This window comes from Leucoraja erinacea, chromosome 6 (assembly GCF_028641065.1).
Source record: "Leucoraja erinacea ecotype New England chromosome 6, Leri_hhj_1, whole genome shotgun sequence".
Taxonomy (NCBI): Eukaryota; Metazoa; Chordata; class Chondrichthyes; order Rajiformes; family Rajidae; genus Leucoraja; species Leucoraja erinaceus.
The window spans coordinates 9,215,483-9,243,123 of record NC_073382.1 but is presented as its reverse complement, the minus strand read 5'-3'; the positions used below and the strand labels follow the sequence as shown (position 1 = coordinate 9,243,123).

At 42.0% G+C, this 27,641-nt stretch overlaps 1 protein-coding gene across 4 annotated transcripts in view; it reads right to left on the bottom strand.

The window, feature by feature from the left end:
* Nucleotides 1-27,641, bottom strand: part of rab6a (RAB6A, member RAS oncogene family) — a 92,428-nt gene that overhangs the window by 37,426 nt on the left and 27,361 nt on the right. For 2 of the 4 annotated variants that reach the window (XM_055636582.1, XM_055636581.1), the window contains exons 2-4: nucleotides 23,981-24,039; nucleotides 4,656-4,709; nucleotides 528-633 (exon numbers count right to left, since the gene is read on the bottom strand). In XM_055636582.1, the coding sequence (XP_055492557.1) occupies nucleotides 528-633; nucleotides 4,656-4,709; nucleotides 23,981-24,039 (219 nt within the window). Of the gene's footprint in view, nucleotides 1-527; nucleotides 634-723; nucleotides 830-4,655; nucleotides 4,710-23,980; nucleotides 24,040-27,641 lie in introns of all 4 variants that reach the window. The other 2 variants (XM_055636583.1, XM_055636580.1) reach the window with 1 other exon arrangement.

The window sequence follows — 27,641 nt, the reverse complement described above, 5'->3', positions numbered from 1 at the left end:
TTCAATATCTTGAACATCTATTTCTAATCCCAAAGCCCTGTGGCTGCAGCATAGGATGTGTGGTACCAACCCGACTATTTTAAGAGGTATAGAAGCAATTTGCCAATCCTCTTTAGTGACACCTTCAAATTCACCATCTACCTCGATTAAAGTGCAAGAGGCAAAATCCTAAATGTCCCTAGCATCAGCACCTGGACAACAACAACAACGTCCATGCATGGATTTCCCCCCCCATAAATTATAGTCAGACTGGAGATTTTTTTAACTCTATAAAGAGACAGTGTGCAAAACTGAAAGGAAAATTATGAGAACATTTCTGTCTACAGTTTGAGTTGTTGTTATGCACCAACTAGAGAATTTAAGAAAACACATTGTCGATGGAATTTAATCCATGGCAACCATGGTCACCAGAAACACAACCAGGTTTTCTTCACAGACCTGTTGAGGTTAGGATATTATGTAAGTGACAAAGGGGATGCACATGCCAATTAGAAGCCAATGTTAGAATAGCAAAAGGCCCCACTCACTTGTGATATCATAGACAACAACTGCAACAGTAGAGTCACGAATGTAGCTAGGAATCAAGCTCCTGAAGCGTTCCTGACCTGCTGTGTCCCATAACTGCAACCGCACCTAGTCATCAGGCAAACAACAGCAAGAAAAGGGAGGAATAAGAACATCAAGGGCTGTTCCCTTTTGAACATGAAAACTTCAAATACCTACTTGTGATATCGTAAACTACTACAGCTGCAGCTGAATCACGGATGTAACTGGGAATAAGGCTACGGAAACGCTCTTGGCCTGCAGTATCCCAGAGCTGAAGCCGTATCTGTAGGATGGGAAAAAAGGTCAAAGAGAACAAAAGCAGTAGCAAGCATTCAAATACAAAAAGGGCAAAACAAAAAAAAGCTAATGCAGGGGAACAAACGAAGGCAGAAAGATAATTGTGCGGAATCAGCATTAAACTTGCATCTAAGAGAACTTTAGAGCGCTACACATTAAGGGCTGGAACATTTCTGCCATGTGCACACAGCAATCTGTAGCAAATTAATCATTTTTTAGTATCAACGGAGAACTCGCAAAATTGGCTCCTGGAGACTAAAACAACGGGCATTATTCAAGCCTAAAAGCCAGAAAGATCAGCGTACTTGACCTAGATTTCATTAATCAATGCTGCATTCAAATATTCATATCAGCACAATAACCATAAAACAACATATACATTTGATATATGTAGGAAGGAACTGCAGATGCTGGTTTTAACCGAAGATAGACACAAAATGCTGGAGTACTCAGGGAGCATCTCTGGAGAGAAGGAATCGGTGACGTTTCGAGTCGAATCTAAAAGAAGGGTCTTGGCCTGAAACATCACCCTTTCCTTCTTTCCAGAGATGCTGCCTTTCCCGCTGAGTTACTCCAGCATTTTGTGTCTATACATTCGACAAAATAGCTTTTCTCTAGTTAGATTCCTCATCCAGAAAAAAACTCTGGATCAGGAGTACAAGTGACCCCTGTGTTTTGTGGGTTGGCATTCCTGTACAACTGCCTGCATCACAATGTTTCCATTTTGCAAACCTGTGTTATCTGCACAGGCATCAAGGAATGCAAGTTAAAACATTGTATTTGTTTACTTTATTCACCCCACAAATTTCATGATAGCGGATTTTTATGCCTTATCTTTGGCAGTGATTTGTGAATTCTGTAAGAGTGAATCTCTATTACACAATCTGCCATAACGCATGGGTCACCTGCCACTGCATCAACACAGATTTATCCAATTTGATCTGTCACAGTGCATAAATGTTTTATTTGCACAGAAATGTAGCATCAATCCATTAAATAGAACAGAATTTTTTTAACTGTTTTCAATTTTGAAGTTGTGTACTCAATCCAACTTCGTAATTCCTTTTTTTTTAAACCGCCATTGTCACATGTTGTGGATAATGGACAAATGGTTAGAACCAATTTTCATCCTGCCTTCATCAAAAGTACAATCCTCAGAATCATACTAGACATGATCAATTCGAAAATTTTGAATTCTCATACTGAAACAAAAATACTTTCAGAAACAAACATTCTGCAAAAACAAACATCAAATGGTAAATTTCAAATTAAATGTGTAAATTATGGATAGATAAATAAGCACCTGAGATTCAGGATCAGTTTCAAGTCAAGTTTCAAGTCAAGTTAATTCGTCACATGCACATACGAGATGTGCAGTGACCATTACCTGGTCTCAACCAGCCATAAGTATTTTAAATTCAGCTGATGGATGATATGCTACAAATGAATCTAGTGTTTGTATCATGCTAGGATACCACACTAGATAGCTGCTGCCAATTCAGTCCATTCATTCCTGGTATGTATAAATTAGTGAGAGGAATCTGACAAAAGTGGTAATTCCTGTATGTCTGCATTTCTGAAAAGCCATCATTGATCATAAAAGTCACATAAAAATGGTCATGTTGGTAAGGTACTATATGGTACTATGCTGTGGCAAATCTCAGTTCCTGCTGTGTGATAATGCAATAAGTGATTAATACAAATGAATCGAAAACTAAAAACTGTGCGTTCCTTTGCTTCTGACATAAGAGCCTACTTATTCCAAATTAGGTACCCACGGGATTAGACATCGAAACCAAAGGGTAGGTTTTCCAGAAATGAATGGGGTGTCCAAATAAAACATTCCTTGTACCAGAGAACTGCTATTGCATAAGACACCCGTCAAAAATCATTTCATAAAAGATGGTGAATGTTGTCTTCCAGGCCTCAACTCTCTCTTACTTCAATGTGGCAAAGTGGCTTATTGTCAAAACCAGCTCGAATCTCAAATCTGTTTCAGTAGGGATAACTAATTTTCCTTAAAAGCAAGGCAGTCACCTTTCCAATTTTTACTTGAAAGAAAATGTGACCTAGTTAAGATGGTGGCAAATATTGGGAGCACATATCAGTGGGAAAATGCTGCATGGTTACGGAGACATTATGTTGAGTTAGAGTTTTACTGGAACTGCTAAGGGGTAGAATCCATCCATTGATTTGTGTAATTTCAAAATGGGAATGGAATTGTAATAGAATCCAAACATGGATATGTAATAAGAGAGGAGGAGAATAAATATATATATCGGCCTAGATGTGTAGTGAGCAGTATATCAGGGAATGTATCAAGGGACCATAATTAAATTTTAAGAACACAATAAGCTTGGATAAGTTATAAGGAAAGAAAGAATGCAAAACCCCAAACCCAAATAGAGATGCAAATACAGTGGTAGAACAATGTGAAATATGTAGCCAATCAATGTGGTTGAGACCTTTCAGATTCATATTGAGACTAGAAGATCAAATCATAAACATCTTCTCCAGGTCCAAAAGATGGCATGAAATAGGGAAAAATGTACATTATGTTTTACTCTGCCCTCAGGGGAGATGGCGAGCTCTGCATATCAAATTTTACATTTGTGCTCAATGTTCAAGTGAATGTTGTCAATGCTTTATAGATGATTAATAATTCCCTATAGGGTAGACTTTCAAGAGCAGAAAGTATCACAGCATTTGATAGTTTTAGAATCAAATAGAGGCTGAAGATCAAGGTGACCAAATCAATTAAATCGATCAACATCTTGAAGAAAATATAATCAAACTCAAGATCAAGAGGCGATGACAGCTGCACATACTAAGAACTGCCCATTAGATAATACGGGAAAACATATAGTGGTTTTGATAGAGAAACCTTTCTCTGCATGTGAAAAGAAAACAGAATAGAAAAAGGGCCTCAACAAAATTAGCACATTTTGTAGATTTAACATACTGTGCATTATATCATTAGCCATTTGGATTTATAATCAAAAAAATTACAGCAAAACCAAAATGTAAGAGACAGGAAGATCCATCTTTCTGAAAATGTCCGAATGCCTTATGGAAAATTAGAATAACGATAATACTTATTTCAGTTTACAAAAAAAAAACTGCAGGCTCTTTGGAGATCTGACTTAGTTCTTAATTCCTTCTGACAAAGACACCGTTAAGATTCATTGGGTGCAAATAGTCACTGCTGGTAAAACATTTATAACATTCTCACTACTATATGCTGAATACAACTGAATAACTTGATATGAAGTACCCCAACTTCTCCATTCAGAAGAAACTACAGTAATATATTAATTAGTGCAAAAACAATTCAAACACTGCAGATGTTGTAAATCTGAAAGAGAAACAGAAAGTGATGTAAACACTGAGAAGGTGGTGACGTCTTCAATCTGAAATGTCAACTCTGCATCTCCTCCATGATCTGCCGAGTGCTTCCATCAATTTTGATTTGATTACTAAATCAGATTCAAGGGACGAAAAGCAGGTCTACATGCAATGGAAAGGAAAAAATGATCTGCAAAGCAGTTGTTATAATAAAGCTGAAATTAACTGTTGGGTTTTAACAGGGTGCAACAGAGACCAAGCAATTAACTTAATAAAACATGTCATGTGGTTAAGAAAAAAAACTATATATTTTTATAATCATTTGACAACCCCCAGCTCTACTCACTCAATATCTTAACAAGTAAATAGATAGTTTGGAAAAGTTAATGTGATCAATGTTTCCACTTTACAAAATACAAAATCAAACAATCTTCAACTTTAAAAATCAATGCTTTTATGTTACTTACTGTTCGATCTTCCAAATACATAGTTTTTGACAAAAAGTCTATTCCAATGGTTGCCTGTAAGAGGAGAAAAATATTAAAACAAATGTTTCTACCAAAAAATATAAAGCCTATAAATAATAAAAATGAAAGTTCATACTCAAACCCAGTCAGCTCTCTCCCTGTGATTACGAATATTTTAGAACGGTTTGGAGCGTATTCTGGTTATAAACTTAACTAACAAAAGAGTGAGCTATTACCGATTAACTCATTGGCTAAGCAGCTCCCTCGCTCTTTAACCTCATTCAAATGGGCAGAGGACGGGTTTCGCTACCTCGGCGTCTTTATCACAACACCCTTATCTGATATGTTCCGCACAAACTTTCTGCCTCTGGTTGAGAAAGCTGAAAGAGATTTTGACCGCTGGTCAGTTTTACCGCTATCCCTCGTGGGCCGGATAAATCTGGTCAAGATGGTCGTCCTACCCAAATTCCTGTATCTTTTCCAGCACGTCCCTATACTTATCACTAAATCTTTTTTTGATAAATTAGAAAGGACAATATCTAAATTTTTATGGGGTAGCAAACCGGCTAGAATCCGAAAGGCGATGCTGCAGTCTCCTAAGAGTAACGGCGGTTTGGCACTTCTTGACTTTAGGCGATACTATTGGGCAGCTAACTTGCAAAAACTCTTGTATTGGATGAATGATGATTGCGACCACCTACCGACCTGGGTACACATGGAAATGGCGAGTTCACATCTCCCGTTGCGGCCTGTCCTATGCTCCCAACTCCCCCTTCCTATAACAACTGTGGGTGCAGGCCCAATTGCGTCCCTCTCGCTCAAGATATATGGCCAACCATAGCCATATATTTTGGTCTTGCCCTAAGCTAGCAGCCTTTTGGAGGAGTGCGTTCGACTTGATAAGCAGAGCCTACGGCCAGACTATTCCTCCAAACCCACTGTCAGCCATTTTCGGTACCCCCCCCCAACACCAACCTCTCTGTTGCGGTGAAACGGGTTCTAGCTTTTACAACCTTGTTAGCCCGGAGACTGATCTTGCTTAACTGGAGGCTCACCTGTCCCCCGACACACGCCCGCTGGATTAAGGAGGTGCTTTACAATTTAAAGCTTGAAAAACTTAGGTTCTCTCTCAAAGGCTCTACCAAGACATCCCTAGATACATGGAACCATTTCTTGGAACTTGTTAACTCTCTCAACTTGTCCCCGGACTCGGAAGAGGACCGAGTGCTCTCCACCATTGTTCTGCTCTACTGCAGCTGCTCTCCCCTTAAACCCCCCCCCCCCCCCCCCCCCCCCCCCCCCCTCCCCCCACCCTCCATCTCCTCTTCATTTAATTACTTTCTTTATTTACTGTTATTAGTGACCTTTTTTTTTTCTTTTTTTTTTTAAGTACTTTTTTTTTTGTTTATCTTACCATATTTGTGTGGGTGTGTATGTATGTAAGTATTGTTTGTCCCCGTTTGGTTCCGACCCGATTCGGGTGGGTTGAAGGTGGGTAAGGGTAAGGGCTTTGAGGGTCGCTTACATACTGTTGCACAATTATGCCTTGACTGTCACTGTCTATTATCATTGTATGTATGCAAATTGCTGTGAAATTCAAATAAAAAGATTTAAATCAAATTGAAAGTCCATACTGTTTAATGTCCTAAACAAATATTAACCCCACAATATTCTAGTTATTTTTCCTTTGTGCGTAACCTTAACCACAACCCCCAAGAATCAACAATCAGTTACAGCCACAAAATCCACTCATTTTCTCATTATGCATACTAACGGATATAATGAAAAACATCATATTTTATAAAGGGAAAATAATGCACATGATTTAACAATTTGACTATGGATAGTTTTCAGATCCAAGAATGAAGTATTCAGCCGTACGCATTATCAGCACCTATCACAAGGCTGACAATTTAGCTTGAAATCCTTGAGGCAATGGATTCAAGAAAACACACAAGCGTTGGAGTAACTCAGCGGGTCAGGCAGTATCTCTGGAGGACATGGATAGGTGACATTTCAGGTTGGAATCTTCTTCAGGCTAATTTATAAGCCAAAGAATCAACATATTCGTGCTAAATAATCATTTGCTTTGGTGACTTACACAGCTAATATTATTCAAGTCGCAACAAAATGTAATTGGTTAAACATTTGGCAAAAAACAATGAGCTGTATATAGATTCCGCTTGCTGACTTTCAATTGACAAATACAACTCAGTGCACTGGATGTATCATACAAAGCACAGCCAATCTGTCTGATTTTTTAGATTCAACTTCACTTTATCCATTAAACACTATGTTGCAATAGAGCTTTTGTTTTAAAGTTGGAAACATTTATAAGCCGCCAAGAAATATCCAGAGAATCAACATATTATTCTTTCATAAAGATCATTCTGCATGATTAATATAGATAGCATTACTCAAAATTCAACAGTGTAAAAAGTTGTGAGATAAAAAACAGCAATAATCCCCAAATAGTACACCTCAGTGAGATAGAGTAAAGCTATCTGCCAGGTTACATTAGCCACCCACAATCAACATCAAGTTTAACAATTTTCCATATTGGTATGTATTTACCACTCATTCATCTAAAGTACAAATCTTTGCTCAGAGAATGTAGAATGAACCATGGAGCTAAAAGAGACTCCGATGTTGTAATCAAAACAAATTTTTAAAAACGATAAATTTACCCCAGGTTGGGAACCCCTTAAATTAGTACTGTTAAATATTTTAAAACTGGCACTAAATAAGACGTGGAAGCAGGAACTGCAGATGCTGGTGTAAACCTAAGATGGACACAAAAATCTGGAGTAACTCCACAGGACAGGCAGCATCTCTGGAGAGAAGGAATCGGTGACTTTTCAGGTTGAGACACTGCTTCAGCCTGGTTAGGGATAAGGGAAACGAGAGATATAGACGGTGATGTGAAGAGATAAAGAACAATGAATGAAAGTTATGCAAAAAAGTAACAATGATATAGCAAACAGACCATTGTTATCTGTTTGTGGGGTGAAAATGAGAAGCTAGTGCGACTTGAGTGGGGGAGGGAATGCCGGGGCTACCTGAAGTTAAAGAAATCAAAGCTAGACACAAAACGCTGGAGTAACTCAGCGGGACAGGGAGCATCTCTGGAGAAATCAATATTCATACCAGCTATTCATACCAATATTCATAAGCTGCCCAAGTGAAATATGAGATGCTTTTCCTCTAATTTGTGTTTATCCTCACTCTTACAATGGAAGAGACAGAGGACAGAAAGGTCTGTGCAGGAATGGGAAGGACAATTGAAGTGTCCCTCGCCCATCAGGCAAGAGGTACAGAAGTTTGAAAACGCATATCTCCAGATTCAGGGACAGTTCCTTCCAGCTGTTATGAGGCAAATGAACCATCCTATCACCAACTAGAGAGCAGTCCTGATTGACCATCTGCCTCATTGGAGACCTTCAGACTATATTTTATCGGAATTTACCATGCACTAAATGTCATTCACACATACACTGTGGATGGCTCGATTGTAATCACGTATGGTCTTTCCACTGACTGGATAGCAGGCAAGAAAAATGCTTTTTATTGTAGATGTGACAATAAGCTGAACATCCGCAGTACATGGATACATTGTTCCAGAAGACAGTTACATCCCTTACATGATTATGCACTGTAGAACTTGTCACTTAAGAGGGACAGGAGCAAATGATTGAGTGAGGTACGTATGATGGATAGTACGAGTCCAAACTTTTCCACAAATTCAAACTCTTGTGGAGTTTGTAGATGGGAGCATAATGATCACAATACTATTGTAACTGTGAGGTATTCAGGTGAGGGGAGTGGCAAGGAATGCAGCAGTAAAAGGGAACAGTACATTAGGAGGGTTGGTGATGTTCAGAAGGACCTGTCTGTAATGCATTAATCATGAAAGATCAGCAAGCAATTCGAAAAGGCAAATATTGTATTGATCTTTATTGCAATGGGACTCAAGTACAAAGTAGAGATAGCTTGCTCCAATTATATGGAGGCCTGGTTAGATCATATCTACAATATTGTTTACATGCAGGCAGCAGTTATTGTACAAAGCAAGATTAAGTGAACTAGCCTAAACATTCATGCTAAGAATGTGAAAGATCTCATTGAAACTTCCAAAAGTGTTTTAAACAGGTAAATGGCGAGGCATTGATTCCCCTGGTTGGGGCACCCAGAACCAAGTGTCACACTATCAAAACAAAGGTTCAGTCATAAGAATTGTTGTTCACAAGGGTATTGAATCTTTGGAATTTGCCAAGCACGATTAAACTCGTCACCTCGTATATTCAAGAAAGATACTCTACATTTCTAGATATTAAAGGAGTTATGAAATATCGGGTTCATTGCAGGAAAAGGATGATGAGGTGAAAGATCGGCTGATTTTACTGGATGGCAGAGCAGGCATGAAGGGTCAAATGTCTTACTTTTTGTATTATTTCCAAGTACTAAACCAAGCGAGAATGTTGTGCTCTGCAAACAACCGCCATAGCTTCTTCCAATTGCATTTAATTTTATTTCTTCTTCCCACTCTTTTTCCAACTTCCCACTGTTTTCTAACTTCTCCATTTCTAAGATGAGGCCAAACATAAACTGGAAGAACATCTAATATTCTGCTTGGGGAGCTTATAACGCAAAGATTTGAACAACTCCGGTAGGCGGCGCAGCTCTGGCCAGCAGCGGCCTCTGCAGCCTGTCCGCGTTTTTATTATTTTTTGTCTGTGTTTTTATGTAGTTTTTGTTATTTTATGTTGGGGTGTGTGTGTGTGGGGGGGGGGGGGGGTGGGGGGGTGGGGGGGGGGGGGGAAACTTTTTGAATCTCTCCCTGCACTGGAGACCCGACCGTTTCTCGTCGGGTCTCAGGTGTCGTTGAGGCCGCAACGAGGAGCGGCCTCCAACAGGAAGAAGCCGGGGACTCTGGTGCCGACTCACCGTTGCCGTCGCGGAGCTGGCCGAGTCCGGAGCGGGTGGAGCGGTGGAGGAGCGCTGCTGCTGCTGCTGCTGCTACCGGAGAGTCGGAGGCTCCAACGACAGGTCTGTGGACGACGGCACCGGGAGCCCGCGGCTCCCTCGAGACCGCTTTTCGGGGCTCCTGCAACGGTGAATTCTCCCGCCCGAGTTGCGGGGTTGAAGAGCTCCTGGAGCGGGGCCTACATCACTGCCCCGCGCGGCTGGAATGGCCGCGGACTCTGCGAGCGCACACCGGGGGCTCCAACAACAAGTTCCGGTGTGCGACCTCGCACAACCCGGCATGGCTTTAATGGCCGCGGGACAATCGCCATCGCCAGCCGGGGGCTATGACTTTGACTCTGACATCGGGGGGGGGGGGGGGGGGGGGGGGGGGGGGGGGGGGGGGGGGGGGGGGGGGGTGGGTGCAGTGGAGAGATAAGTTTATTTGGCCTTCCATCACAGCTATGTGATGGATGTTTATGTAAAATGTAATTATGTTGTGTCTGGGGTCTATTTGTGTGTAATGTATGGCTGCAGAAACGGCATTTCGTTTGGACCTCCAGGGGTCCAAATGACAATTAAATTGACTCTTGACTCTTGAACTCCAACCACCCACGTCAGGAAGTACACAAAAATGCTGGAGAAACTCAGCGGGTGCAGCAGCATCTATGGAGCGAAGGAGATAGGCAACGTTTCGGGCCAAAACCCTTCTTCAGACTGATGGGGGGGGGTGGGGTGGGGAGAAGAAAGGAAAAAGGAGGAGGAGCCCGAGGGCGCTGGGAAGGGGAGGAGACAGCAAGGGCTAACAGAACCTCCTCTCTAACTGCCTACCTTGTCAGGAAGTCCCTTGTAACAGCATTGTTTGTTTCCAATCGCACAACAATAGCTAATATCAACTAGCAATTAAGCACATTTTCAAACAGTTTTTTTTAAAGCAAATGATGGAAATCCAAAAATAGAAAGTGCATGAAACATTCAGTTGGTCAGGCAGCATTTGATGAACAGTCTTCACTTGAATGTTGTTTAAGAGGGAACTGCAGATGCTGGAGAATCAGCATCTGGACTACACTTCTTCCCACCCTGCTTCCTGTAAGGACTCCATCCCCTACTCCCAATTCCTCCGTCTACGCCGCATCTGCTCCACGGATGAGGCGTTCCACACCAGGACATCTGAAATGTCCTCATTATTCAGGGAACGTGGGTTCCCCTCCTCCACCATAAATGAGGCTCGCACCAGGGTCTCTTCCATACCCCGCAACACTGCCCTCTCTCCCCATCCCCCCACTCGCAACAAGGGCCGAGTCCCCCTAGTCCTCACCTTTCACCCCACCAGCCGTCACATACAAAAAGTAATCCTCCGTCAGTTTCGCCACCTCCAACGTGACCCCACCACTCGCCACATCTTCCCATCTCCCCCCATATCTGCCTTCCGCAAAGACCGCTCCCTCCATAACTCCCTTGTCAATTCTTCCCTTCCCTCTCGTACCACCCCCTCCCCGGGCACTTTCCCTTGCAACCGCAAGAGATGCAACACTTGTCCCTTTACCTCCCCCCTCGACTCCGTTCAAGGACCCAAGCAATCATTCCAGGTGCGACAGAGGTTTACCTGCATCTCTTCCAACCTCATCTATTGCGTCCGCTGCTCTAGATGTCAGCAGATCTATATCGGTGAGACCAAGCGGAGGTTGGGCGATCGTTTCGCCGAACACCTCCGCTCGGTCCGCAATAACCAAGTTGACCTCCCGGTGGCTCAGCACTTCAACTCCCCCTCCCACTCCATCTCCGACCTCTCTGTCCTGGGTCTCCTCCATGGCCACAGCGAGCAGCACCGGAAATTGGAGGAACAGCACCTCATATTCCGTTTGGGGAGTCTGCATCCCAGGGGCATGAACATCGAATTCTCCCAATTTTGTTAGTCCTTGCTGTCTCCTCCCCTTCCTCAGCCCCCCTGCTGTCTCCTCCCATCCCCCAGCCTTCGGGCTCCTCCTCCTTTTCCCTTTCTTGTCCCCGCCCCCGATCAGTCTGAAGAAGGGTTTCGGCCCGAAACGTTGCCTATTTCCTTCGCTCCATAGATGCTGCTGCACCCGCTGAGTTTCTCCAGCTTTTTTGTGTAACCTACCAGTCTTCACTTGAAGTTGAGCTTTCACTATTCACAAATGCTAAACAATCTGCTTTCCAAAATTGTATTGTTTAAAATTAATTTTGCATAAACAATATAAACGTAATTATTATCAAGAAAAAGCTTTTATATAAATTGGCATAAAATCTATTTACTGGTTTTCAAGTTCCTTCATGGTCTCCATCCTAAAAAGAAACACAATCTTAAACCTAAATTGCAAACAGTGCAGTCCTACTTAATTGGTCTGAAAACACAGGCAAATCCTTACATTTTTATTTCTGGCCTGCAACATTCTTTTCGTGTTTTTCTTTTTAAATTTATTCCAAAGCAAAAAAACTACTCAACTCATTCAACACAATTAGATACAACGGCTGGTGATATACAGCAGCCTTTATTCGGAATGGTTCAGCCACAAGCCAGGGTAAAATCTTGATTATCCAAAGAATGAATGCTTGCAAGAGCTAGCCAGCCATTAAACACTGGATATTTGTTTCAACATTTTATTCCACTCTTTTTAATTATATTTAATTACTTGCTTGAGGGCAAATAATAACTTTCCTTTTCAAGTCTATCAAGATAAACCAGAAACACCCGTTTACCAAACTGCAAATTCCAACATAGATATCAGATCATACATTCCATTCCACTGTGGCGCATCGATAGAGTTGTTGCCTTACAGCGCTTGCAGCGCCGAAGACCCGAGCTCGATCCCGACTATGGGTGCTGTCTGTTTGGAGTTTGTACGTTCTCCCCATGACCTCGTGTGTTTTCCCCGGGTGCTCTACTTTCCTCCCACACATCAGACATACAGGTTTGTAGGTTAATTGGCTTGGTACAAGTGTAAAATTGTCCCTCGGGTGTCTAGGACAGTGTTAGTGTGCGGGGATCGCTGGTCGGTGCGGACTCGGTGGTCCGAAGGGCGTTTCTGCGCTGTACCTCTAAACTAAACTCCCAATAAAGTATTTTACAAAAGTAGTCAACTTCTACCAACATTAATGAAGCACTCAATTGTGAAAACAGAAAATGATATGATATGATATGCCATTTATTGTCACTATACATGTACAGTGAAACTGAAAGCTGCTCGTACTCAGTGCATACATACAATTTAGCACAAAAAACAAGAAACAAAAAACAGAAGGGAGATGGGGGGGGGGGAATAGGTGCACAAATTCTGCGGCACTACATACATATATACATATATACAGATGGAAGTCCGTGTTGGGCGGTGTAGTCAGTGCATGTGTGAATTTGAATTTATAGTAGTTATAATTCTCGGAAAGCAACTATTCCTGAGTCTGTTTGTCCTGGATTTGATGCACCTATAGCGCCTTCCAGAGGGCAGCAGGTCGAACAGTCCAAACGCAGGATGGGAGCTGTCTTTGATGATCTTCTTTGCCCTGCTAAGGCAGCGGGAGGTGTAGATGTCCATCAGGGAGGGGAGAGGGCAGCCAATGATCCTCTGCGCTGTTCTGGTTACCCTCTGAAGCCTCTCCCTGTCTGCCATGGTGCAGCTGCCATACCATGCTGTATTGCAGTATGTCAGCAGGCTCTCGATGGACGAGCGGTAGAAGGTCAGCAGCAGGTTAGAGTCCAGGTTGTGCTTCCTGAGGACCCTCAGGAAGTGCAGCCGCTGCTGAGCCTTCTTGATGACCGCTGTCGTGTTGTCCGTCCAGGAGATGTCAGCAGCGATATGGACGCCGAGAAACCGGAAGGTGTTGACCCTCTCCACACACTCGCCGTTGATGTGTAGGGGGGCTAAGTCGGTGCTGTGCCTCCGGAAGTCGACAATGAGCTCTTTTGTTTTCCTGGTGTTCAGAGCCAGATTGTTTTCTGAGCACCAGGTTGTCAACTTCAGGACTTCCTCTCTGTAGGCTGCCTCGTCTCCCTTTGAAATAAGTCCGACCACAGTAGTGTCGTCAGCAAATTTGACGATGCGGTTGTTGTTGTGAGCCGGACTACAGTCGTAGGTGTAGAGACAGTATAAGAGGGGGCTTAGCACACAGCCCTGTGGGGAACCGGTACTCAACCTGCGAGTGGAGGAGAGGGGGGGGCCAAGTCTCACAGTCTGGGGCCGGTTGGTGCTCAAAACACTGCTGGTTAGGCAGCATCTGCAGTAAGAGGAATAGATTTAACATATCAGGGTCAACGGTCCTTCGTCAGAATAGACAAAAGGTGCTCAGTCTGAAATGTTAACTATTTCTCTTGCCACAGATGCCTGACTTGGTGAAAGTAAAGAGCATTTTCTGTTTTCATTTCAAATTTTCACATCTGCAATTGTTTTTAATATCATAGAGTTGTCAATATTGAGAAACAATATTGTTTTGGAAGGAAAGCTGCAGATACTGGTTTAAATCAAAGGTGGGCAAAATGCTGGAGTAACTCAGCGGGATATGCAGCATGGGTGGCGTTTCGGGTCGAGACCCTTCTTCAAAATGATGTTAGGGTAGTGGGCGGTGCAGAGATAAAATGTAGTCAGAGAGAGTAAGATCGGTGGGAGAACAAAGGACATTCATTGTCACATACACCAATTGGTGCAGTGAAATTTGAGTTACCATGCTGCACACAAATTAGATAAACACAACACTTTAGAATTTAACATAAATCATCCCCCCACAGCGGAATCAACGTTTCCCACTGAGGGAAGGCACCAAAGTTCAGGCCTCTTCCTCTGTTCACCCATGGTCAGGGCCTATTGGGGCCTCTGCAGTCGCCACTACGGTGGCCCTGTTGTGTCAGGCCCTCGAACGGAAGAACTCTCAACAGCCCAGAGCGTCCGAATCAGCCGCTTCCTACCGGAGACCGAGGCTCCCGAAGTCGACAGGCCGAGCGGAGATTCCACACTGGCGACCTCGGCGAGAGATCCTAGGCTCTGCGATGCCAAAGTCAGCGACGTCCGCGGCTGGAAGTTCACAGCTCCATGGTGTTGAAGTCAGCAGTCGCAGCACTCCGGAGCTCCAACACAGCGATTCCCGGTAAGGCATCACTCGCTCCACGATGGAATCCAGTGTTGCGCCGCTGCTGAAGCTGAAGCTCTGGGCAGTCTCCGGCAGGAAGGGCCACGCCAATCCAGATGGTAGGCCGCGAGGAGGGGGGAGGGAATGGAGAGAGAGAGAGAGGGAAAGCAAGGACTTGCCCGAAACATCACCCATTCCTTCTCTCCAGAGGTGCTGCCTGTCCCGCTGAGTTACTCCAGCATTTTGTATCTACCTTTGAGAAACAATATTGCTGGCTTACATTACATAAATACCATAAATGCGTGCTGGATTGAAAGATTCAATAATTTCATTCTTAAACTCTCTGCTAAAGCAGAGATGTGACAACTATTAAAAGCAATAAGTAAATTCCTTGCAGGGAAGAAATGTCTCCTAAATGTTGCTGTGGCTATAACACTGGACTAATTACATCATAATTGAATTCATATTCTACAACTGTAACCATGAAACTGAATTCTATGATGATCATAAATGCTGCTATACTGATATAGAAAATCCAAATAATTTACAATGGCCTCTCTACAAAGGAAACCCAGTACTCCCTAACCAATCAGAAATGATTGCCTTAATATCCTCAGAGCCTGGAATTTTCTTTTTTATAAAATGCCATTTTGCCAGTTACATTCACATTGCAGGAATAAAAGGTGCAATTTATGTGGGTCCTAGTGTACTTCCAAAAGATTCCTTTTGAATTATACTTTCAGTTTATGGTCAGATTCATAAATCCTGAATCTGAGCAGCAGCCATCTGACCAATGTGGATTAGTGACAAAATGGTGTATTATAAACCAACATTTACAGCTATCACTTCCCACTGCATTTAATTGTAAGGACCACCAGCTTTTGTACAAGCAGTATACATCCACTAAACATTTTGTTTCATTTACATAACACAAGCCATTCTTAGCCAACTGGAGCAGCCAAATAAGTTAGTGCCATCGTGCTACTCAAAGAGTATTTGAATGCCAGATTGGCATTGTCGCCTCGACTACAGCTATCAGGCATCAGTCCTGACTCTTAATGTTGTTTATGTGGAACATGCACATTCTTCCAGTGATCTCAACCAATACCACTAAAAAAGTATTCTTATACTGTCTGTGGTTGTTTTAAAGCAACATTAGGTAACCAAATTACAGTGAAGCATCCATGGTTTGGAATCTATTATACAAAATCTTTAATAAAGTACGAAAATTGTCAATAGGTCAGGTCTCATAACCTTTGACACCCTTACTAATCAAGAATCTGTCAATCTCCACTTTAATAATATCAAATGACTTGGCCTCCACAGCCGTCTGTGGAAATGAATTCCAAATTCACAACCCTCTCACAAAAGAAATTCCTCCTCATCTCCTTTCTAAAGGCAAGTCGTTTTATTCTGAGGCTGTGCCCTCTGGTCCTAGACTCTCCCACTTGTGGAAACACCCTCTCCACATCCACTCTATCCAGGCCTTTCACTATTCGATAGGTTTCAATGAGGTAATTGTAGATGACATATGCATGTGACCCTTAATATAGTTACCTCATCACTACTAACCACTCCCCATATCACAAGTATAATTACAACCTCCCCACCCACATATCGCTCTCTAGTTTCCGTGACAGACCACGTACAGCCAGTGCTCTCTGTAATGCCACAGTATGAATGTAATAAAGAAGTAAAGTCAGTGTGTTGATAACACTTTGTTACATGGTGTCAGAAGTGGGATACGAACCTACGCCTCCACTTGTTCGTGGCCGACACGCTATCCCTCGCCCCGCTAACACCAAAAAAATAAATTTAAAAAAATGCCACGCCTTTTCCCCGGTCAAGTTGTCCGCATGCAGACCCCCACCGGTCACTCCCGGCTCGCCACCGCAGTCGCCACTGCTGGGTCGCCTCGGTCCTATCTCGTCGACCATGCAGGAACCATCTACCGCCGGTCCCGCCAACATCTGCAGCTTGTCAACGAGCCGCGACCACCACCAGCAGATCCTTTTGCTCCCCTGCTGAAATTTCAGCCTCCGGGCATGCTCAGCCCATCGCTCCTCGCATGCCACGGTCTCTACCCTCACAGCTCTATCCGTCCGCTCCTCCTCCGGTTCACCCTCCCTCACCTGCCCGCGCACACTCCTCTGCGGGTCCCACATCCCCTCATGCCCTTCTGCCTTTGTCTTCTCCGTCCCCGCCCGGCTCACCTGTTCCAGTGCAGCCGTCTGCACCTGCCGCCGTACTGCCTCCACTTGTTCCTGCAGGGAGGGGAGATGGCGAGATGCGAACCCGGTCGGAACGTGTTGTCAAGCCGCCTGTCCGCTATGGCGATTTTGCTTAACCATTTCTACTCATTTGATTGTCAGCGCATGAGACGTGGTCGCCCTGTCACTACTTTGTTTGTCTTTCGTTTCCAAGGGGAAGGATGTAGATGACATATGCAAGTGACCCTTAATATAGTTACCTCATCACTACTAACCACTCCCCATATCACAAGTATAATTACAACCTCCCCACCCACATATCACTCTCTAGTTTCCGTGACAGACCACGTACAGCTGGTGCTCTCTGTAATGCCACAATATGAATGTAATAAAGAAGTAAAGTCACAGTGTGTTGATAACACTTCTTTACAGTAATGAACTTACCTATCCATGCACCTATTCAAGTGTCTTTTCCTGCCTCAACTATCTCCTCCCAAAACTATCTCCTTTGGGAGACATTTCTTCCCTGTAAGGAATTTACTTACTACTTTCAATAGTTATCATTCCATATACCTATCATATTCGCCATGGACATTATTGACCGATGGGTCCGTTCTAGTTCTCATGTACAGCACTTTGTGGCAACTGCAGTTGTTTAAAGTGCTTTATAAATAAAGTTATTATTATTATTATTATTATTACTGTGTTCTACAATAATAAGATAATTTTAAAGGAGTTCAAATGCAAACTTGAAGTTTTAAAAACCTGACTTTTGTTCTACCTTTTCTTATTGGATTAATGCTTTCAGCATCATTGTGGATTGGCACAGTACCAAACAATGTCTTTAGTGTGGATAAAGACACTGCATGGTACAGCTTCAATTCACTTCAGCCAGTAAATGCTGCTTTTAATCCCAGATCTATGGCAAGTTAACTGATCATCATTGCAAAAATATTCAGAGCGTTCTAGTGGTCTCATCCAAAAAAGCCATGGACAATAACATTAATGGATTGACACAAAAAGCTGGAGTAACTCAGCAGATCAGACAGCAGCTCTGGAGAAAAGGAATAGGTGCTATTTCCAGTCTGAAGAAGGGTCTCGAACCAAAACGTCACCACTTCTTTTGCTCCAGAGATGCCAACTGACACCGAGTTACTCCAGCTTTGCGTCTATCTTCGGTTTAAACCAGCATCTGCAGTTCCTTCCAACATAAATAACATTAATGCCTCTGATTAATTGGCTTGCTGAAACTAACCAAAAGCAAAGAACAGTTAGTCACACACTAAACTTCGCAGGTGCATGAAGGAAAAAAAATGCATGGAAATATACCCACCTTGAAAGACCTAGAATTATTTGTAATGTACTTCAATAACTCTTCTTAGCAGCACTTAAACACTCCACGTACAAAATTTAAAAAATTTAAAACCAAGCAAAGAGTCAGTAACCATCCAGCTAAAAAGCTCACAATCATGTGATTCAAATACACTGCCAACCAGTACATTGTGAGAGTGGGGAATAAAGAGAGACACCAAGACGTGCCCAAAAGCATCATTGCTCTCTGTTGCCCATTTAAGTTCTGTTTCAAAGCCAACTAAGAGACATGTCAGGATTGTAAAATGGAAGGTGGCGGGAGAACTCAACCTACCTCTGCAAGTGCAATACAGTCAATCCCAATTTTACTTTTTCTGTTACAGGTTTTTTTAATTTCTCAGCTACCTTTTAGAAAATTACATTCCCCTTTCAGCATAGACGTTTAAATCATGACTGTCTATTGACTAGCTACTCATTTCCCTTTATTTTCAACTTCAACTTAATGATTGTCAACCTGGTTCTCAGGAGACTGGGTTTCTCCAGTTTATTTCCCCATATATGTTTCTGCAGACCCCTTCTAGAATTGTATTGCATTTCTTTTCCACATTTTTCCTTATAAAAGGGCATCGCCAATCATTTCTCTTCATTAACTTACACTGTTAAGTGTAACCATGTCTGGCCCTTCCATCTGTTTATGAATATATTGAAGTTCATCACTGTTCTCCTAACCTTTTAACAATGTATCATTTTAGTACCAAATTTTGAAATGTTACCCTGTGCACCATGAACCAGCATCTGCAGTTCCTTCCTACACATTTTGTCTGCTCCACTGCAAAATCTCCTCAAGGAATGTCTACTTTGAAGTTCTCCTCCTCTCACCGACAAGAGTTCTGCAACATTAGGCTGTGGGTCGAGGAGCTTTATTCTGCAGTTTTGTGACCCAAGTCACCCAACTAAATGAAATATTCACATATTGTGTAAAAATAATTATATAAATCACCCCTGAAACTCGTTATGAAGAAGACTTGCACATTTTTATTAAATTAGAGAAAAAACGGAAACATTCCAGGTAATTTTTAGTCCAATCAAAGCACGTTTAACATTGAGTTGTATGCCAGTTGGCCAATCACGCACTTTGCTTCAGGCTAGCACACAACATGGCCGAGGGTGCCTCTACAGATGCCTGTTTTACTGGAGATTCCGATTTGTTGTTCTGTGGAATAAATGTTGTGGAAACTTGCAGCAGGGTAATTGTATTTAGTGAGAAAAGCATTAAAAAGGCTGAAGAATGCGCTGCTAAGTGGATTGAAGTAGAAGAAAGCCTTGAAAGCAAAGTCGCTGCAGAGGTGCTCCAACACAAATAAGGCAGCCAGGAATCAACCCTAACTGGAAGGTAAGACCTAAAGTCTGAATTTATGAAAATCTATCTGTATGGACTTTAATTAATTTAATTGCACCCCTTTATAATGTGAAGAAATTCATTCATTCACTTACTCCATTCATTCATCCATTAATTAATTAATTCATTCATTAATGAAATTGAGGGCCTAAACTACATGTTTCCATAACACAGTCAATTAAACATTGTCACTAATGCCAGCATGTTGTAGAGTAATAAGTCTTTAACAGCTAATCTCGGAACTGCCTGCGATAACTTACGGATAAAAAGTGCTCCGACCGCGGGGCCTAGGTAATCGCGGTAAAGTGAAGCCGCGGTCTCAATTAAGAAGCGGCCGATTCGCGAACGCGGAGCATCTCCGCGGGCGGGGGGGGGGGAGGCTGTACATAGTGCCGTCTGTAGCGGCCGTTTTCAGACCCCGACAACGGGAGAAAAACGGAGGGATATCGATCGCTATTTATAGGCTTCCATTGCAGTGAGAAATGGTCAGAAATGGTTGATTTTTCTGTAGAAATTAATTGGTGATATATGAACTTGAACTAGTTTTTTCTATGGTAAGTGTTATTCTCATTAACATTAAGAAGAGGTTTAAATGTTATGAATTGAAGTCCATGCAGACTTAATGACTATGAGATTTTTTTTTTCTGTAGCCTCTACTGAAACTTGAAATAACTTATCAATTGTAGTAAATTACAGTGTAAGTCTCATTGACATTAAATAGAGGTTGACACTTTATGAATTGAAGTCCATGCAGACCCAAGTACTATGAGATGTTTCTTTCTCTAGCTATTCTGCACCCTCTGCTCCTGCACTTGAACTTGAAGTCTTATCTATGGCTGTAAATTACAGTGTCAGTCTCATTGACATTAAGAAGAGATTGACATTTTACGAGTCGAAGTCCATGCAGACCTAAGTAATATGAGATTTTTTTTTTCTGCAGCTTCTGCCCCTCCACTCTTCAGAGCCTGTCCACACAAAAGTCTTTTGTGTGGACATTCACTGTGCTTTAATGAACACGAATTTGATAATTAACAGACTTGCCATCCCATCTACCTGGACATGCATACATGTTTAATTTCCTCATTGATATGTCGATATTGTCTTACATAATATAAAACATGAAAAGATGTAAAATACACCCTGACACATATTATCTTCTATTATTAGGAGGCAGCAGTGTATCATCATGCAGAGTGCTTCTGCAACATAACAACAATAAATCGAGCAATAGCAAAGTCTAGAAGGAAGAAAGATAATGATAGGACTCAAACAACAAATCTTTTTACTTATGGTCATATGATGTTACTTTGAAAAATGAAAAGATATATTTGAGGATGTTGATTTATTTTACTTTTCATTCCTTTTCTGTTTTCTATTTCCTCTTTCAATTGAGTTCAAGATGCTGAAAAGCCTGAAGCAGGTGAATCACCTCAAGAGGCAGTTCCTGATGGTGAAGCAGGTGAGCCGGCCCCAAAGAGACTGCTTCGATCCATGACAAGTCATAGTCAACAAACAGCAACTGTCGATCACACTGACCGTAGGCATGTCCTACCAGCGCATTGCATCATTTGTAAATGTTCAAAGTACACAAAATAAATAAATTGTGGAAAAAAATGATTATATAAAGTTTTATTTTAATGTGGATCGTTTCACTGTTTATTTGGTCAAATTATTTAAACAATGAGTGAATTACTTATGATAATAGCGTGCCGGTGAATGACTGCGACAATCCACCCACCGATGCATACATACGCACACTTCCATGCATGCAAACACACACATACATGCACACATAAATCCGCACACACATAAATCCGCACACACACATCCATTCACACAGACATCCATGTACACATCCAAACATACATGCACACATACATCCATCCACACGTACATACACACAGCCACAGATACATGTTTGAAAGGCACACACAGACACACACACAAACTAGAGATAAACAATGCAACACTTTTAGGGTTCTTTTAGGTTAAAGGTAATAGCCCTCATTTGCAAAGGCACCATCGGGGGGGGGGGGGGGGGGGGGCTATAACATAAATATGCTCATTGTAGCTTAAAATGAATATTCATCGAGTAAACATCAGAGCATTCGATTCTTGGCCAGGATGTGACATTTACATCAGAAATAAGACAGGTCTCTTACAGGTCTGGCACTGCCTCAGTCCCACTATGGCCGTCACCCCCACTCTCCCCACTTTGGCAGTCAGCGGGGTTCAGTAAATGGGGAAACCTAGAGGATCTGTCCTGACCCTTTAATTAGGCAGGTTCATGAGCCCTTAATACCTGGGACATCTGCTGCAGTCTCATTTAATTTCCTATTAAAGCGACTGGAACATGCCTGCCTGGCACTGCCCCGGTCCCACTATGGCCGTCACCCCCACTCTGCACACTGGCAGTCAGTGGGGTTCAGTAAAGGAAGGAACCCACAAGAACTGCCCTAACCCATTAATTAGGCTGGTTCAGGAGCAGGACCTCTGCGACAGTGTCATTAAAAAAAACACTCAAAATTATATTCATCATATTATTTTTATATATTATTATACTAAATTTACAGGTAAATTTAAATAACACACACACACTTCTGGCTAAGGGGATCAGGGGGTATGGAGAGAAGGCAGGTACGGGATACTGAGTTGGATGATCAGCCATGATCATATTGAATGGCGGTGCAGGCTCGAATGGCCGAATGGCCTACTCCTGCACCTAATTTCTATGTTTCTATATAGTTTAAATGGACTGCAACACGGCTGCCCGTGGTGTAATACGGGCATTGGCCACTAGATGGCGCTTATTTTCCCGATCTCATTTTCTAATTAGTTTAATTAATTAATGTGCAACTTTCGGCAATTACGAGTTATGACATCCTTCTCAATTATATTTCATCCAAATCTGTGGAAAATTTCATGTAGTTTGGTGACTTGGGTCACGAAATCCTATTCCTCAACACATTTTTGATGCTCGGCCCACAGCCTACATCCTCTCTTGCTTTCTTTATCTCTCTACATCATCATCTATATCTCACATTTCCCTTTATCTCTAACCAGTATGAAGAAGGGTTTTGACCTGAAATGTCACCCATTCCTTCTCTCCAGAGATGCTGCCTGTCCCGCTGAGTCACTCCAGCTTTTTGTGTCTATCCAATGGTGGAAGAGGATTGGAAGATTATAGACAGTATATCTGTCCCCTTCACCCTTTCCTTCTGTCAGAACACAGTATGAATCCTACTGAGACCTAGTATTGAACCTACCTTAACAGCCCGGCTTTCCAGAATCACATCAATTTATGACCTATTGATTGTCGCAATCACCTCTTCTTTTATGATGATTTATTTGATATCTGCATCTTTCAGAAAAACATTTTTTCCTCAAATGACTTGGTATCTTGGTAGCATGCTCTTTGCATCCAAATAAAGTCTCTTATGCAAACTTTGTTCCACAACTTCACCACATATATTAGTTAAATTGCCTGAGACCTTTTGATTTCTTCGGTGAACTACCATTCCATTTGTATTCTCTTTGCCCTTTAGTTATTTCTTCTTTGATATTTCTGATGGTCAAGAACTGTAACACACTCACAATATTAATCTAACCTATTGAAGCCTTGTTCAAATTCATCACCAGGGAGTTGTGGTTTCGGTTGCTCCATCCTTACTGCTGCTAACTATCACAGAAAATGTATAACGCAGGGGATGTCACTCTGCCCATCACGATCATATTGATCATTAAAAAAATACCCAGTGCAATTCTGCTTTCCATCACTTGGTTGAAGCATGAAGGTGAAGACTCTTTAAAGTCACATCCAATTACTTCAAGTTGCAGAGGCAGAAGCTTTCTTCCGCACAATTAGGTAGCGAGATCCAGATCTCCTTAAGACATAGGGGGGCTTGTCAACCAATTGAGACTGCCACCTCTCAAAGCAACCACATTTATCTAATTCCCCATTTATTTCTCTTTAACATGTTCAGGCTTGAACACTCATCAACAACAATCCAATTATCCTTCTACCCAGCTTCATGATGGTGAAGTTACAGCAGTCAATTATGCTACCAACAAGCAAGTCTTTGGGATATGGAACAAAATTGAAGCACCCCAAGGAAACTCGTCATAAGAATACATTTCATCGGGAGAACATGCAAAGTCATAAGGACAAGGACAAATCCAGCTCTTTGGAGCTCTGAGGCAACAACATGTGCTGTCCCATTGTGGCATCCTAACGATTATGATCAAACTCGGGTCCTTCTCAGACTTGTGGCAGAAATAAAGTGTTCCCCCAGAAGAACAGCATTGTTATAAAATGAAATGTTTTAAGCATCAATAACATTCAAATTTTAAAGAGTAAAAAAAATTACCTGATAAGTGTTGTCAAAGCTGTCATACATGAACCTAGTTATCAATGATGTCTTCCCAACTGAAAGAGAAAAAAAATACAAGTTATAAATGTATTCCAAATACATCAAATCACTCGCACAGACACAAGGCACGAAATAGGGGCACAAACATTTTTAGGAATAGATGCATGTGAAAGTTCAATGAAGCAACAAAAATATTTAAGCGATGCCAATAGTTTACGGATCAGAACTAAAAACTAAAAGCAAAATTACATCTTTAGCTTCATTTCCTGGACAAAAAGAAATTCCTGTTCATTTAAATGTTCAAAATGTACCCTCACGTTGAAAAAAATATTAAGGTGGAAGTGTACACAATTCAGTTTAATTTTCTTCGTGGACTTCAGATATAAATTTGGGTGCAGATCAAACTGATTATTGATACAAATAAAGAGCAATTAGTTTAATAATCTTAAAAGTAGTTTTGGAACAGAACAAGAGTATGGATTACTTGTTATATGCTCAAAAGATTGTAGGGATGATCTAATAGCTAGAGATGAGGCAAATTCTCACACATTTCCTTCAAAATAGGAATTGACCAGACCCAGCCACAAAACACTCGGCAATGGAGTAAGGCTGCAGTTCACTGTTGCTAGATCAAACATCTGTTGTTCATTAAGTACTTGGTAGGCAATAATAAAATCAGATTCAGATGCGTTTATTGTCATATACACCAGGGTGCAATAAAAATTCCTTGTTTGCAAGAAGCTTAGGGTAAACTGTATGCATGATAAATGATAAATACACCAATAAATACAATGAAGAGAGTAATGATGCCCCTGTCCCACTTAGGAAACCTGAACAGAAACCTCTGGAGACTTTGCGCCCCACCCAAGGTTTCCGTGCGGTTCCTGGAGGTTGCAGGTAGTGCAAGCAGGAAGGGAGACTGACAAAAACCTCCGGGAACCGCACGGAAACCTTGGGTGGGGCATAAAGTCTCCAGAGGTTTCCGTTCAGGTTTCCTAAGTGGGACAGGGGCATAAAGCAGCAGAATGGTGCAAAGATTGCAGGGCAACCTGAAACGGCCTGAAAAACTGAAGTACAACAGAATAACCGAATGAGATAAGATTAAGAGTAAGAATACATGGTGGCAGTTCCAGGAATGGAATGTAAAAGAGGTGATTGGCTCAGAGGTTGGATAGAAGAGAAGAAGTCTGGATACCCAGTATTTCAAGCTCCTGTATCTTTTTCCACAAGGTAAGAGAATAAATGGAATGGCCAGGGAGGCAGTCATCCTTGACAATATTTCCATCCTTCCTGATGCAAGACACTGTGAAGACGGACTGAATGGATGAATGGGCTATGCTCACCATTCAGTATAGATGCAGATGGGCAAGGGCCACCGAGCTGTTACCATATCAAGTAGAGTTGTAACCCATCAGAATACTTTGTCGTGTATCTGTACATGCAGAAGCTACATGCTACGATGTAATAACAATCTGATGTTAAAATGCATTTATAGATCTGTTGCTTTAACTAAAAAAACTTGGGGAATTGAGTGACACATATTAATCTTGGCGCCTGAAATTATGTTCAATGGGAGATTTTTGGATAAAAGTCTATCTGCAGTTTGTGAAAATGTTTAATTTAATGAAAGGATAACATTTACATTCCTAGGGAACCCTTCCAAACCAGGACCAAGTGGTGCCCTTGCAAACCCTGGCCTTGTGCTGGCAATTCCTGCAGCAATTGCCCATGGCTTAGTGAGAAGAGGCTGCTGGCGAGTACAACAAATACTGGAGCCACTCGGTGCAGAGATTTGGGGCTCAGGAATGATCCCTGCCCAGCATGGTGAGTACAGGATATTGCTGGGGTCTGGCAGCAGTTGCTACATGTGTTTAAGTGGGCTACCTAGATTCTACAGCCAGGCACCAAGTAAGCTTGTCCCGAAATCTCTTGGCATTGGCTTTTGGGCCTCAATCTACAATTGGCTTTGGACTCTTGAGCAGCAAAATTAAATCAGTTGAATTGGTCATCACATTTACTTAAACTAGATCGTCAACAATCATGGCTTTCAAGGTTGTGCGCTCAGTCCCTTGCTCTTCTCCTTGTACATCCATGACTGTGTGGCCAAGTACAATAACACAATCTTTCACCGATTATACCATTGTTGTCGGCCATATGTACAACAATAAGATAATGTACAACAAAGAGATCAAGAGCATTGTGTCAGGACAACAATCTAGTCCTTAAAATCAGTAAGAACAAAAGAGTTAGATGCTGACCCAAGGATGCGAGGGGGTGAATGCAATCCCGTCCTCATCAATGGAGTTGCTACGGTGCTGGCCAATAGCTTCAAGTTCCTTAACACCATATCACTGGCAACTTAACCTGATGCCTTCACACTTATGCAAGAAAGTGTATCAGTGTATTTACTTTCATTGGAGTCTGAGAATAATCAGCATCTTCATAAGATTCTTTTGTACTTTATTAAAATGTGCTACAGAACATATTCTGGTAGGATGCACCTAATCCTGCGATGGCAGCTGTGTTCCACCTAACCACCTGAACCTGTAGTGTGGTGCATCTTCACATCGCATCAGGAAGGCTGAAATAACGTCAAGGATGCCTGCCACTATGGCCATTCTTTTCTCTCCTCTACCTTCTGGGAACCGATACAAGAACTTCAAAGCTCAAACAAGCTGGGACTTCTGACGCCCAGATTTAAGAACAACTTCTTCGCCATAGCTTTGACTCATGACAAGCATCTCTACCGCACCTCATTCCTAATGGTGCAGTCATGTATTCTTAACTGTATTTCATTGGTTACTCATTATTGCACTTCATATTATTTTGCACTACTCAGTTTTTGCACAACAATCTTGCACTGTTGTGCTGTTTTGCACGTCTTTTCATTTATTGTTGTATTCATCGTTAATATGTAGTTTACTCTTTGAACTTCATGTGAACAAGGAATTTCATTGCACCTTCGCGTACATGACAAACTAATCTATAATCACACATCACCTGCTGGATCTAATAAAAGCTGCTGTCTTCCCTTGGACTACACTGCTCTTCCCAGCCCAGAGATTTCTAAGGTAACAATCTCAGTGGTTACTGGGTTGTGGGCTTGTTACATAAAGAAACCACTCGGCTGAGGGATACATTTGCTTTCATCACCTGCTAAGGTGCAGTGACAGAGACCATAGGATCTGAACATTATGCCAACATGCAGCAGTGCAGCCCTGAGCCCCATACCTTGTCATGTGTAGGTTTTCCACTCATCCAACATCAGCCCGCACATGCAGCCTCTCCACACCAAGTCATGGCTATGAAGGTATCAGTGGGATATGTTTTTTGTTATTTTGACCAGCAAGCCTCAAATCGGTTAGAATTTTAGTGCCAATTCCACTAGCTCCAGTTTCAGGAAATGCATCCTGAAGCCAAGAAATATGATCTGAAATCCTGCAAAGAGCTTCTGGTATTCATTTGCAAATTTTAAATTTAGGATGATATTTCTTGGCACCAAAATCAAAAAGAAGTTATGCAATTGCATTTAAAGTTACATCAAAATCATCCACTGAATGGCAAAATTACCTTGGGCAGCTTAGTATCCTACCCTTGTTTTGAAACACTTGGAATGAGACTTTTTATAGATTGCACTACATATTTCAGCTTGCACTAT